Genomic DNA, 13,451 nt, shown 5'->3' on the forward strand with positions numbered 1-13,451 from the left:
TCAGAATTGGTTCAGACTTGGACCGGATCAGAGTCCAAGCCTTTTTTCAAGTGTCAGACCAGTTCCTGATCCCAACCCGACCCGAACCTGCCGCATGTGCGTAAACCTTTGGGTCACTGTTATGATMTGGAGCCTTAGATTTGGTCCAGATCTCCGTGCTGTAGGTTTCTTCTGTGCTTCTGTCTGTATATAAACACAGAGAGGTGTCAGTCACAGATTGTCAGAGTTGTGTGCAGCCTGTGTATGTCTGGCGGGACCAGCGGACAGGCAGGGCAGGGCCGTAAAGTGTGTGTGTGTGTGTGTGGTGGGGGCATTGCCCGCCTGGCCCCCCTGATCCGGCGCCTATGGGTGCAGGGTGTTGAAAAGACAGCGCTCCTGCTGGTTGGTTCAGAAATGCTCCCACTTCTTGGTGGACGAAAAGCAAGGAGGATTTACAATTGCTGCTGTTTTGTTATGCTAAGCATGGAAACCATGTTGATCACAATGTAAGCTCTAGGAACCCTAACCTGTCTTCGTCATCTGTGGTGCCATTGTAAGTCAGTGCTATGCTAACGTATCCGTCCCACGCAATCTCCTAGTAGCAGCAACCAGTCAGACCTGGAGCCAGGTGATGCATCCTTCTTTATGATRACTGCTGCTTGTCTGTTGTCATAAAATAGGAAGAGATGTTTATGTGGTGTGATGGGATCCAATCTGGGATCACAGGAATCTGATCAAAACAAAACCAGTAAAGAGGAATTTATTTGAGAACGTTCACACATYTTTATCAGGGCGCCATCTACTGGGCATACAGAGGATTACTCAAATGAGTTATTTTACTGTGTCYTGTAGATTTTAAACAAAATGCCTCACATAAAAGCTTCGAGTTTACAGTGTGGACTCTGCAGTCCAACAGGAAGCAGCTTCACTGCTGAATCGTGCAGGTTATTACTCAGGTCCATTTCTCTGAGACTGGATGACTGAGACCTGAGGACGGAGGCCAGAGCTTCACAGCTTCTCTCCAAGACRTTACAAYGCTTTAACTGAGGAAGACATAAAATACCCAAAAGATCATGTTAAAGCAGTTCTTCATGATGATTATAATTTTTTAAAAGTACCCCCACAGCTWTTTTGGAATCTTTGATCACTGACAGAAGCCTAAGAAGRCCCGCCTCTGAAACTTAGTATTTCTTTAAGTTAAACACATCCAGATAATTTTCTGACAGTAGAATGAAAACTACAGCTAACCACCGAGCAGCAGATAAGAAATATGCAGAGAGACTTTCTGATTTGATGCATTTGACCTCTTCTACTATAGAGYGGTCATTGAAATTGTTTAGGCAGTGAAACAGATTGATGCTCCTTTCTACAGTCAGGTCATCCTTTAGGCTTTTCTATGTACTGATCGTTGGTTTTTGGGCTATAGGTTCCCTCTTTATCCAGTCCTCCAACAGCCAGACCAGACAAAACACTGATTTGTTCATAGTGAAAGGCCAAGAACAAAACGAAGBMACAAGTCCATCAGTCAGTTAGGACTTTGAAAGGCCTTCTCCACAGCACACTGATCGAAGGGAGTCATTACAAATTYTTCACTCTGCATCAGAGCTGTTTGTTCTTGAACTAATAAGTTAACATCTGACTTGGAGATGTTTAGGTGAACATAAAGAGGAGCCGGAAACTCCTGAACACTCAGATGGATGAAGCAGAACACCTTGTCCTGGTACAGCCCTCTCTCCTCTCTAAAGATCTGTGTGAACACTCCTGAGTACACTGAGGCTGCTCTGATATTGATGCCACACTCTGTCAGGTCTGCTGGGACATGATCCTCCTTCTGGGGGTCAGTGAACCCTATGACCTCTGTCACCATGCCAACAGACTGAGGAGGGATCTGATTGGCTGCTACAGGTCGTGTGGTTATCCAGAGGAGAGCAGAGGGAAGCAGTTTCCCCCTGATGAGGTTTGTCAGCAGAACATCCACTGAGCTGGACTCTGTARCATCAGTCAGGATCTCCTTGTTGTTTAAGTCGACTCTCATCCAAGCCATCAAATATTTCAGCACATTCAGCTCTCTGAAGGTGAATGGAAATATGAASTGGATGTTCTGGTKGRCTTTSYCTTCAGCCCAGTCCAGAGTGAACTTCTGTGTTAAGACTGTTTTCCCAATGCCAGCCACTCCCTTTGTCATCACTTTTCTGATTGGTTGATCTCTTTCAGGTGGGACTCTAAAGATGTCTTCTTGTCTGATTGTTATTTCTGGTTTGTGTTGTTTCCTTAATGCTGTATCGATCTGACTGTATGACAGATTGCAGGTCAACATAATAAATGTCATGTAAACATRCATTAATCACAACATCTACATCTTGATTTTAATGAGGTAAAACAAAGACAGTCAACCGAGATGCTGATTATGAAATGTTATGAAAAGTGTCTTCACTTAACACATAAGGTGCAGTCATCTGAAAGTCCAAAAATGTTAGAGTTTTAATCCATTAGCTGACAAAGTGAAATAGAAGAATTAGGAAAAGCTCTAAATGCAGGATAAAGAGCTTCAGTAAACGTGGTGTTGAAGGTGTGAAGGTGGATCAGCTTGTTGGAGGACACTACGTAGAAGGACAGTGTGCCAGATGGATGATCCAGATAGACTCCAACTCTCCTGGAGACACAGGAAGGTGTTGGGACATCTTTTCTTTTGTTGTTGTGAAACCTAAAATAAGTATTCCCTGAGCAGTAAAAACTCCAGGACTTATCATTCCCTCCAAGCAAACAACTGGAACTTTCTCCTTTCCTGTTGATTCCTTGGTAAGTCACTCCAATGCTCACTGTCCCCTTCCATTCAACCTCCCAGTAATGGCGACCAGTCAGAGCATCGGYACAGAGCAGCTGAACCCAGTGGTCAAACCTCTCTGGATGCTCAGTACACTGTTGTTTCTCTGTCATCACTGTGGCCTCTTTGTTGTTGTCAGATAATTTGAGGTTTCTGTGTGCTGTTCTTGAGTCTAGAGTCAGTTTATGAGCATCTATAATGGCAGAAAGCAACCATAAGTTATGTAATTCAGGAGAAATTCTATTTCATATGGTTTTCAGTGAATTATGGTTTTAACAATCTCACACTTTCTCAGTCCTGCTTGCAGTGTCCATTCTCCACCACAGTCCACTCTGAAAAGGAAATTAGGAGATCTAGTTTACTCTTGTTATGCAGAAAACCTATATTAAAATTGCTCTTTCAATGTGGGGTAGTCTCATGTAATGTTTTTTGTTGTTTTGATTTATTAAACTTCAGTCCATAAGGGCCACTATTGTACAACTTTAAGATGTCTCTGGTTCAACATACTTAAATCAAATTACTCAATTACCCATATGACGGAAGATGTAAAAGTTGAACAGTGGTGGTTGTCTTAGCTTTCAGAGCTGACTCATTACTGACCCTAGACTGTCCTCTTCATACCTCAGTGTCTCCAGTCTCCAGTGTGGATTGTCCAGTCCAGCAGAAAGGAGCTTCACTCCTGTCTCACCTGGATGATTATAGGTCAGGTCCAGGTCTTTCAGATGAGAAGGGTTGGAGGCGAGTGCTGAGGCTAGTGAAGCAACACCCTCCTCTGTGATCAGACAGCCTGACAGCCTGTTAAAACAGTGTGCAAGCAAATATAAGGCCTTATTGGAACTAGAGTTTAATATTTAAAGAATGTGTTTTGATCTGTGTCATTTTGGGACTTTTTAAGCCAAATGTCTTACCTTAGAAATTCGAGTTTACAGTGTGGACTCTGCAGTCCAGCACACAGCTGCCTCACTCCTGAATCCTTCAGGTCGTTGTTACTAAGGTCTAGTTCTCTCAGATAAGATGACTTGGAGCTGAGGATTGAGGCCAGAACTTCACAACTTTTCTCTGAGAGATTACAACCATCCAGCCTAAAAAGTAAATTGTGTGAGAAAGAATATATTATGTTATAGCATAATTCAAAATTGTTTAAAATTTGGTAACTTACAGAGCTGCTTTGGCTGTTTTGAGGACTGGCAGTAACCTCAACAGAGACTTCTCTGAAGCAGAATATTTCTTCAGGTCAAACATATCCAGATCTTTTTGTGATGACAGCAAGATGAAGACAAGGGCTGACCACTGACCAGGGGTTAGTTTTTGTCGAGAGAGATTTCCTGCTTTTAGGTAGTGTTGGATTTCCTCCACCAGAGAATGATCTTTCAGTTCATTCAGACAGTGGAAGAGATTTATGCACTTTTCTGGAGATGGATACATTTCAATCTTTTTCTTGATGTAATTAGCTGTTTCCTGGTTTGGCAGAGAATTGCTTCCTATCCATGACAGAAGGCCTTTTAGTAACCTCTGGTTGGTTCCCAGGGACAGACCTAAGAGGAAGCGAAGGAACAAGTCCAGATGTCCAGTTGAGCTCTGTAGGGCCTCATCAACTGCATTCTGATAGAAGCTTCCCATTGGAGAAATACCTTTTCTTGTTTCTGAAACCTTCAAGATTTTCTTTTGTTCCTCTAACAAGTTAACGTCTGACTTGGAGACATTTAGGTGAACATGAAGAGCAGCCAGAAACTCCTGAACACTCAGATGGATGAAGCAGAACACCTTGTCCTGGTACAGCCCTCTATCCTCTCTAAAGATCTGTGTGAACACTCCTGAGTACACTGAGGCTGCTCTGATATCGATGCCACACTCTGTCAGGTCTGATTCATAGAAGATCAAGTTTCCTTTCTGGAGCTGATCAAAAGCCAGTTTTCCCAGAGACTCAATCATCTTCCTGCTCTCTGGACTCCAGTGTGGATCTGTTTCAGCTCCTCCATACTTGACCTTCTTCACTTTGGTCTGAACCACCAGGAAGTGGATATACATCTCAGTCAGGGTGCTGGGCAGCTCTCCTGCCTCTCTGGTCTTCATCACATCCTCTAGGACTGTAGTAGTGATCCAGCAGAAGACTGGGATGTGACACATGATGTGGAGGCTTCGTGATGTCTTAATGTGGGAGATGATCCTTTTAGCTTCTTTCTTATCTTTGAATTTCTTTTTAAAGTACTCCTCCTTCTGTGGGTCATTGAACCCTCTGACTTCTGTCACCATGCCAACACACTGAGGAGGGATCTGATTGGCTGCTGCAGGTCGTGTGGTTATCCAGAGGAGAGCAGAGGGAAGCAGTTTCCCCCTGATGAGGTTTGTCARCAGAACATCCACTGAGCTGGACTCTGTAACATCAGTCAGGATCTCCTTGTTGTTGAAGTCCAGAGGAAGTCGACTCTCATCCAGACCATCAAAGATGAACAGAACCTGGAACTTGTCAAATCTGTAGATTTCTGCCTCTTTGGTTTCTGTAAAGAAGTGATGAATCAGTCCCACCAAGCTGAACTTTTTCTTTTTCAGCACATTCAGCTCTCTGAAGGTGAATGGAAATATGAAGTGGATGTTCTGGTTGGTTTTCCCTTGAGCCCAGTCCAGAGTGAACTTCTGTGTTAAGACTGTTTTCCCAATGCCAGCCACTCCCTTTGTCATCACTGTTCTGATTGGTTGATCTCTTTCAGAYGGGACTTTAAAGATGTCCTCTTGTCTGATTGTTGTTTCTGGTCTGTGTTGTTTTCTTAATGCTGTTTCGATCTGTCTGACCTCATGTTCATCATTGACCTCTCCAGTTCCTCCCTCTGTGATGTAGAGCTCTGTGTAGATCTGGTTCAGGATGGCTGGACTTCCTGCTTTAGCGATTCCCTCAAACACACACTGGAACTTCTTCTTTAAGGAGGATTTCAGCTTATTTATACAAAGTGGTGCAAACATTTCTGGAAGAACATGAAAGAATATTTAGCAAAGTATAAAGCTAAATGGTAGAACTGTATCATCCTTGCAAGATTTATCTTACTGCTGTGCAATAAGTTAGCCAGCTGCTCCTGCTTCATGCTCTTCAGAAAGCAGAGTGTGATATTTAAAAATGCTTCCTTGCTGCTCCTCTTCTGATCTTCATTTGCACCTTGCAAARCCTCATCCTTTTCACTCTGTGAAKGTGTTGGACCTGGGTGCAGAACTGTCTGGAACTTCTTCAGCTCACTCTTCACAAATTCACAAATATTGTTCTCAAGTTCCTGAAACAATATTTTTAAAATTAGGGACAACTAAACGGAAATGCAACAGTAAATCAACATTAAATGACATGATGGTGCAATTTGTAATTGAGTTCCCGCTAAGGTATTTTTATCAAAACAAAGCATTTGAAGTGTTGGGCCTCTGATGATTAAAGAGGAAGCTGCTGGGAACATAGAGACTGGTTTAAGAACTGTCTGTCCCACCACGCACTGCATTACACCATTTTCAGCTGATAAGCAGCAGGAGTTTCACCGTGTGAATGTTTGTCATGTTAACAAATAAATACATCTGATGCCTGTGTGACACTGAACTTTGTGGGGAAATCAGGAAGTGYAGAGATGAACTATTTAAAGGAGTTGGTTTGAATCCATATAAAGAAGGAGTTTGGTCCTTTCTTTTGTTTCTGGGATTCCCCCTGGCATCTGACAAGCTTCATCACAATAAGCGTCTTAAGGTGATGTGTTAGAGTTCAGTTTTGGTCTAATRCCCACTGGACTTCCTTCCTGACTTTTCATTATCCCAAGGTGTGAAGTGTGTGTTCATGTAGAAACCTTGAAGATGAGGGTCAGCTCTGATGCATTCTGGTTTTCCGTCTGATCACAGAGCATTTCTGTCCCCTGCTCATCCACTCTGAAGTAAATGACAAAAACACATTTAAACACAGCTAGTTAAGATCTTTAATATTGTAAATTCAGATTTTTTTGTTATATATGAGGTACTTGCCCATCTTTGATGTTGACAGGATAATCCATGGATTTATCACTCTTCATGGAAATGGAGCCGAGTACTGAGTCGTTCTCTGGAAAATTCCTGGAACAACATTGAGGAAAGAGACTAAGGTCCAGGTTTCAGAGTCTTGTGAAGATCTYATCAGGTCATAAATCTGACATTATGAWTAACTTTCACCTTGTTTTAAATGTGTCTTGTCCATCTTTGAAGTTTGCAGGATGGCCAGCAGATTGGTCACTCTTCAGGGAAACTGAGCTGGGATCCGATGTGCGTTTCTCTGGAATATTCTTGGAAAAAACACCAAGTCTAAAAAAYGAGAATAAGAACAAGAGCTGGTGAGGTAATGTGAGAGATAAATCATTTTCTGCTGGAATTTTATTCTGTGACAAGATTTTTCAAATAAAAGCAGATATGAACCTTCCCCCATCATCAGATGAGTCGGCTGTTTTAAAGTTTAAAGGACGGCTGACAGGTCGGTCACTTTTCATGGAAACTGAGATGGAATCTGATGTGTGTCTCCTCTCAAGTTGCTTCCTGTCCAAAACCATAAAGATGCAGAATAAGGTTGACGAGTGCAGGCAGCAGATAATCTGTCCCAAGGACTTCATGTAAGAAAGTTAAATGTCTCTCACCTTCTTTCGAAAATGTCCAGTTTGCCTTTAAAGTTCATAGGAAAGTCTGCAGAATGATYGCTCCTCACAGACACACTGCTGGGTTCAGGAGGCTCTCCTTTTTTCTTTGCAGACCTGATACAAAAAAAGAGACAAGTTTTAATGTAAATAAATAGTTGTCTAAATTCAAATTCAGCCATGGCAGCTTCTTGTCACTAGATCCAGTTTCTATGTTTATGTTTGTTGTGAGTTTTAGAAATTCCCTGAAGGAAAATCTAGTTCAAAACAATAAATYATTAAACATTCATTAACCTCTTTTTGGAAAACAGAAGTGAGAACAATGAACTCAAAGTTGAAACTATGCTGCCACTTCCAAATAAAGCAGGATATAGACAGAGATTTATGGGAAGATCCATAAAAGTGATTAAAAAGTAACTCGTACTGCAGTATCAGTAACTGCAACAGTTTCTGGTTCAAACAAGATGATAAGGAATGAAGAGGATTGTCTCCAAATCCCAGATTACTAGATAGGTTGAAATGAACACAGCTGGTTGTTCCTGCAGCACCAACTTAAACTCTACTGAAGATTTGAGGACAATGCTGGAAAACTTACACATTTTCTACATTACTTTGAGTCAGATTACTTTAAGTTTGTGTGTATTTTCTGGGAGCCAGCAAAGACAGTCATAGTAACTCTGGAGTAGCTGCAAAGAGCCAGAACTCAGGTGTGACAATTTCTTAGTCTGAGTGCAAGTTGAACCTTTTTGGAGGCAGGAAGGAAGCTTGGACTGAATTTAAGTGGAAAATAGATCTTTGCAGAAATCCTAAACCTATCAAACTTAAAGGCAGAGCTTTAATAGAGACTCTTTGTTGCAATGTTTTTAAAATGTATTTTACATAAGATACAATAAACAAAACAAAGTCCACTTTTCATAAAACTCCACACCTTCGTGAAGTGTCGCCATCAGGGACACAATATACTGACAAACCGATATACGACACATCTGTTGGTTTACCTGCTCATGTTGGCAGCTGCTGATAAAATGATCAGAGAAGAACCTGAAAGAAAAGTCATGTTGGTGTGAGACATCAGCAGCGCTGAGGCTAAACAGTGAACACACAGGTACTGGTTCAAAATCCAGTGAAATGTGATCCTGAATTCATCACAGTAGAGAAAAGCAGCATTCAAATGTTAAATACTGACATAAAACAGTATTAAACAAACATTTACCTTTCTGCTCAGCAGTCTGAGTCCTGTTGATCTGGCTTCTGCTGCTCTCATTCCTGAACCTTTAGTTTGAGCTGTAAACCCATGAAGTCAAAGATCACAGCAATATAAACACACCCATATCAACTGACTAACAGAATACATTTTCTCAAGATAATGTTACCAAATGGAAGTATTTATAGAGTACTGAGACCTTTCTGAGAGTCTGGTGAGTTCAGTCCTCAGGTCCCTGGATGCAGCACGTTTAAATGTGATGGCACATTTAAACCTTAAATGTGATGGCACATTTAAACGTCACATTTAAACGTGACTGAGGGAAATGAATAGAAAAGAACATTTTGATGTTTGCAGAAATGGGAACTTAAGACTGGAAATTACATTATATGTGCTGCTGTATGAGGGCCTTATAAAGGTGCTGTTGGACCTTAAATAACCAGCATTTAAGGTTTTTAACCTTTAATACTGAACCAACCTCAGCACACAGATCCAGCATCAATGCTCTACATGGATTATAAGCCAGTCATCACCATGAGCCAGAAGATGTTGATCCCTGAAAACGTGCCCTCCTGATTCTCCTTTTTACGTTTGCCAGCAGCACCAACTCATTCATTGTGCAGCATTATGCCAAGCGTCACAACGGATTTTGATGTTTATATCCATCCATTACAGTCTGGGCATAAAATGGAAAGAATCACATAGAAAATCTGATTGGCTGTATTAAGATAAAATTTCTGAGGTTGGCAATTTATTAAAACCAAACATAAACAAATTACTGTCCACAGCTTGAAAATTCACGACTGTGCTCTGAAGACACTCAAATACAACTTTGATAGAATGATTGTTTTTATTGTGGCCTGTTGTGGGATTTAAATTGTTCTTTTAGACTCAATTTTCTACAGTTGTGTAGAGTGGAAACATTTCTTAAAATTCTCGGTAGAAAGAAATTTAAATCTGCCAGAAGTATGGAGGATTTTGTATATAAATGAACATTCAATAAAGACTTGCGGTCCTTAGAGTTAAGTAGAAATAAAAATAAGTTAGATATTAGAGAGTTATTTCAGAGATCGTCAGGGGATATAATTTTTGATAGTATTTTTAATTTTCTTAGAAGAACGGGTATTATGAGGAGGCTATGAGCTTATGATCCATACTCCAACCTGGAAGGTGGCGGTAATGCACCTTAAAGTTGTTTGCCAACCGCCATAAAACAAAAAAGAAGAAGAAAACGACTTAAGGTCGATCTTTGTCAACTTTTCATAACCTGACTGACCATCTAGTGGATGCACGTGAATTAGTGTTCTGTTTTATGGCACTGCGCATGCGCAAACTGCACCTGTCGTTAGTGATGGGCAAATGAAGCCTCATGAAGCAATGAACCTTTCCAGCCCTTTGCAAAAAGGTTCATTACTCAATGCTTCATTCAGGACTCACTAGTGACATCTGCTGGTGAAACTAACAGCTTTGTCACTCAGTTGGATCATACTTCCAAAAATTAGTAAATAGTAAATATTGTTACAATGTTTTCATCAAACTCATATTTAGTAACAGGAGAATCAATGAAACCATATTTAATTGTCATATGTTTTAATTATTAAAATGATTTGTAGCCAATCTAATCCTGGTTTATGTTGAACGTCAGTGGTTGTGTTGGGTTTTCTTTTATGTCAGACTGATTTGACAATAAAGACATTTTATGTTTTAGTGTCTTGGGAGTGAAGTGCATTTTGGGGCGTTCACTTTTTCTTGAATTTATAATTGGCTCTGATCCCTTATATTTGGCTACATGTTGAATTTTAGTTCTGCAACACCATTAAATCTGTTTCTGCTGTACAAGGCTGATATATCTTTGCTAATCAAACTACAAATAATAGTGGAACTTTGCAGAAGGTGAGAAATTGGGAGGTGGAGGGTTAATTATTGTTATCTAAGAAGAATTTTATTGTGAGGATAATCTCAAAGTATTCCCAGATGTCAGAGATTTCCCTCTTACTGGCTCCATTTCAGACAATTAATCAAGTTTACTTCTGTAGCACATTTCAGCAACAATGCAGTTCATAAAATCACAAAAACATAATCTACAATTGAGAAAACCAGTAACAGACATTACATTTTGATGAGTGCCATCATCAATACACATCAAATATGTTGGTCAATGTTCATTTTATTTTGGCCACTGAAGACAAATATTCTCCTCTGATGCGAGACCAAAAGGACATCAACCCATGATGCAGCGCGGCTCATCGCGCTTTTATTTTGAAAACCGACACGCAAAATGAGGCATCGTTTGTTGCCAGTCACGTGGTTTTCAGCAAGACGACACAAGCCTCGAAGCGGGGCTTCATCGGACACGCCCCCTTTTTACTCGGTACAAGCCTCAAAGTCTGGATTCAGATGGTCCATCACTACCTGTCGTCACACACCCTTAACCTGTGGAGGTTTTGATTTGCCAGAAGTTTGCGGTAATTTTTCCTTATCTTATTTCGTGTCTTTTCTTCCAGGTTGTATTTGAGCCCGTTGTTTTTGATGCTCTAGAGCAGACGGACAAGTTTATTGATGAATATCTGTAGTTTAAGTTCTGCGAAGTCCTCATTAAACTGTCTGTTACCATATTTACCCCGGAAGTCTATTTATATTTATTGGTCTAAGCTGTTCCACATCATTTTATCTTCGTTTTGAAAATGTAAAATTTGAGATATAAAAATTGTGAGCCTACCTGTTAATGAAGAGTGGAGGTATGTATTGATTTATATTTTTCTTTTCTAGTGTCGGACATTTTCATATCTATTTTAAGCCAGTACTGCCGTCTGTCTTTATGGCAAGATGGTAAGTTCAACCTCAATGTTTATTGAAAGTCCAGCTAAAAATATGTTTAACCCTTGTATGTAGAAATGGGGTCCAACCGACCACACACGTAAAACTTGTATAATTTGCGATAGTCCTCTACGTTTGCCTCAGTCCTCGCACACACAAGGGTTAAAATAGGTAAATATTAATTCTTCATTATGAATTCCTGTTCTATCAACGATGCAGTAATTATCGGTGTTTCCTGAAACTGTAACCTGTTAAAGCGTTCTTATTCTATTTCGTATTTGATTTACATATATTTCACAAGTTTAACCGATAAAGTGTTTGTGTTAGGTGTGGGTACTACCTTAAGTTTGATACTTATTTATAATTGGCATAGTAATAAATTGGTGTTGTATTTTTCGGGTCAGTGATGTTGGGTTTGTTTGCAGAGCAGACTGAAGTCAGCAGTCATGGCTTGTTCATCGCAGTCTGCCTCGGATTATATTAAGAGTGCTAGAGGTCTCCTGGTTGGACGATTGATGAATCTGTCAGTGATTCTGGAGAACTTATATCAGCAGAACGTTCTCATTGAAGAAGAGGTCAGCGACATAGAGGCAGAGAAACATGACTTCAACAGAACCAGAGCAATACTGGACTCAGTCACTAAGAAAGGGGAAGAAGCCTGCTACAGGTTACTGAGGATTCTTTATGAGACGAGGAGCAGAACCTTACCAGCTCTTCACCTCAAGAACAAGCATTCAGCTTCAACTAAAGCTAAAAGATCTGATCTGCATCACTGGATCAGCTGCTTTCCTTTCAAGGACGATGACAGCATTTATGACTACGTCAAAGGTATCCAAAAGATTTATTTTAAAAATGTCTCATTGTTTTTTTTACTTAACTAGATTCAGATATTTAGAGTTTTTGCCACTTTGTGTGAAATACATCTATTTTTTATCAAGTGAGGGCAATATAAGAGAAGTGAAAGTTTATTTAAATTTGATTCTCTATCATTATTTAATCTCAGGATCAAAGCCGTGCCACAGGTATCAAGCAAAGTTGAAGTCAGAAGCAGGAACACTTTCTAACGATATTTGGAGGGGAAGTAAAAGTCTTTTTGAAAAAAACAAGAAGCCTGGACTGTCATTTTATTCCCTTGTATTAAATACAGAAGGGACAACTACTCCATCCAAAGTAAAGACATTTAAAAACAAGAAAAGCAACATGTGTCGTTCTAAAAAGTTAAGGCCTTACATTCCAGAGAGCAAACCAGAAATCTCCCCCAGTGACCTGCTGAAACATAATAAAAACATCATCCTGGTTGGGAAACCTGGGATGGGAAAGACGGTGCTGAGTCATGAAATGTTGAGACTGTGGTCAGAAAGAGACAACAAGGACCTGGACTACATGTTTTACTTTGATATGAGGGAATTAACCAACATCCCACCAACCATGGGTTTGGAGGATCTTCTGTTTAATGTGTACTGTGAACCAGATGAAGGCAAAGATGAAATATTAACAGATATGAAGAGCCACTCAGACAATCTTATCATCATTTTAGATGGAGTCACAGATTTCACTTCATTGGTTGTGAAGAAATTTGAGAAAAATCTACCTTTAGCAAAAATCATCATCACCTGCAGACCAGAAGATGAGAAAGACCTCTGTCCTAAAGACTGGCTTAGAGTGGAGGTGAAAGGCTTCAGTGAGGAAACAATAAGCAGATATTTGTTTTCAGTTCTGGGTGACGATCGCAGGAAGGTCCTGAGTAACTTGGAGCTGTTGACTCTTTGTCATGTTCCAATGTACGCACTGATGGTGGCTGCCAGCTTTCCATCTGAAGACTCTCTGCAGCCCAGAACTGTCACTGAAATATACATCAATATTGTTCGGTCTTGCCTCCAGATGAACAGCAACAAGATCAAGATGAAGAATCTCAAAGCTCCTGGTGGATCTGTTCTGCGCTGCAGCAGAGAGAGAAAAGCAAACAGGAGAGAAGATGCTGCAGATGCTGGCATCAGTCTGCAGATAT

At 40.4% G+C, this 13,451-nt stretch overlaps 2 protein-coding genes across 4 annotated transcripts in view; one reads left to right on the forward strand and one right to left on the reverse strand.

Annotated features, from left to right (window-relative positions):
- Positions 1 to 1,995: 1,995 nt before the first annotated feature.
- LOC103456605 (protein NLRC3-like) lies at positions 1,996 to 8,452 on the reverse strand. Of its 2 annotated transcripts, none has more exons than XM_008396272.2 (12): positions 8,421 to 8,452; positions 7,426 to 7,539; positions 7,211 to 7,327; positions 6,971 to 7,099; positions 6,788 to 6,874; positions 6,616 to 6,694; positions 5,844 to 6,063; positions 3,963 to 5,763; positions 3,712 to 3,885; positions 3,425 to 3,598; positions 3,089 to 3,135; positions 1,996 to 2,996 (listed from the first exon to the last, which is right to left on the reverse strand). In XM_008396272.2, exons 1-12 carry the CDS (start codon positions 8,426 to 8,428, stop codon positions 2,461 to 2,463), a joined length of 3,486 nt encoding a protein of 1,161 aa, XP_008394494.1. In that variant the 5' UTR covers positions 8,429 to 8,452; the 3' UTR covers positions 1,996 to 2,460. The 2 variants fall into 2 exon arrangements, with proteins under 2 accessions (XP_008394494.1, XP_008394487.1); XM_008396265.2 differs by having other exon boundaries at positions 6,788 to 6,898.
- Positions 8,453 to 12,306: 3,854 nt separating this feature from the next.
- The window catches only part of LOC103456594 (NACHT, LRR and PYD domains-containing protein 4B-like), a 4,694-nt gene continuing 3,549 nt past the window's right edge, over positions 12,307 to 13,451 (forward strand). The window contains exon 1 of one of the 2 annotated variants that reach the window (XM_008396252.1): positions 12,307 to 13,451. In XM_008396252.1, coding sequence (XP_008394474.1) covers positions 12,644 to 13,451 — 808 coding nt within the window. In that variant the 5' untranslated portion in view covers positions 12,307 to 12,643. The other variant, XM_008396243.1, reaches the window with a different exon arrangement.

This window comes from Poecilia reticulata, linkage group LG2 (genome assembly GCF_000633615.1).
Source record: "Poecilia reticulata strain Guanapo linkage group LG2, Guppy_female_1.0+MT, whole genome shotgun sequence".
Classification (NCBI taxonomy): domain Eukaryota; kingdom Metazoa; phylum Chordata; class Actinopteri; order Cyprinodontiformes; family Poeciliidae; genus Poecilia; species Poecilia reticulata.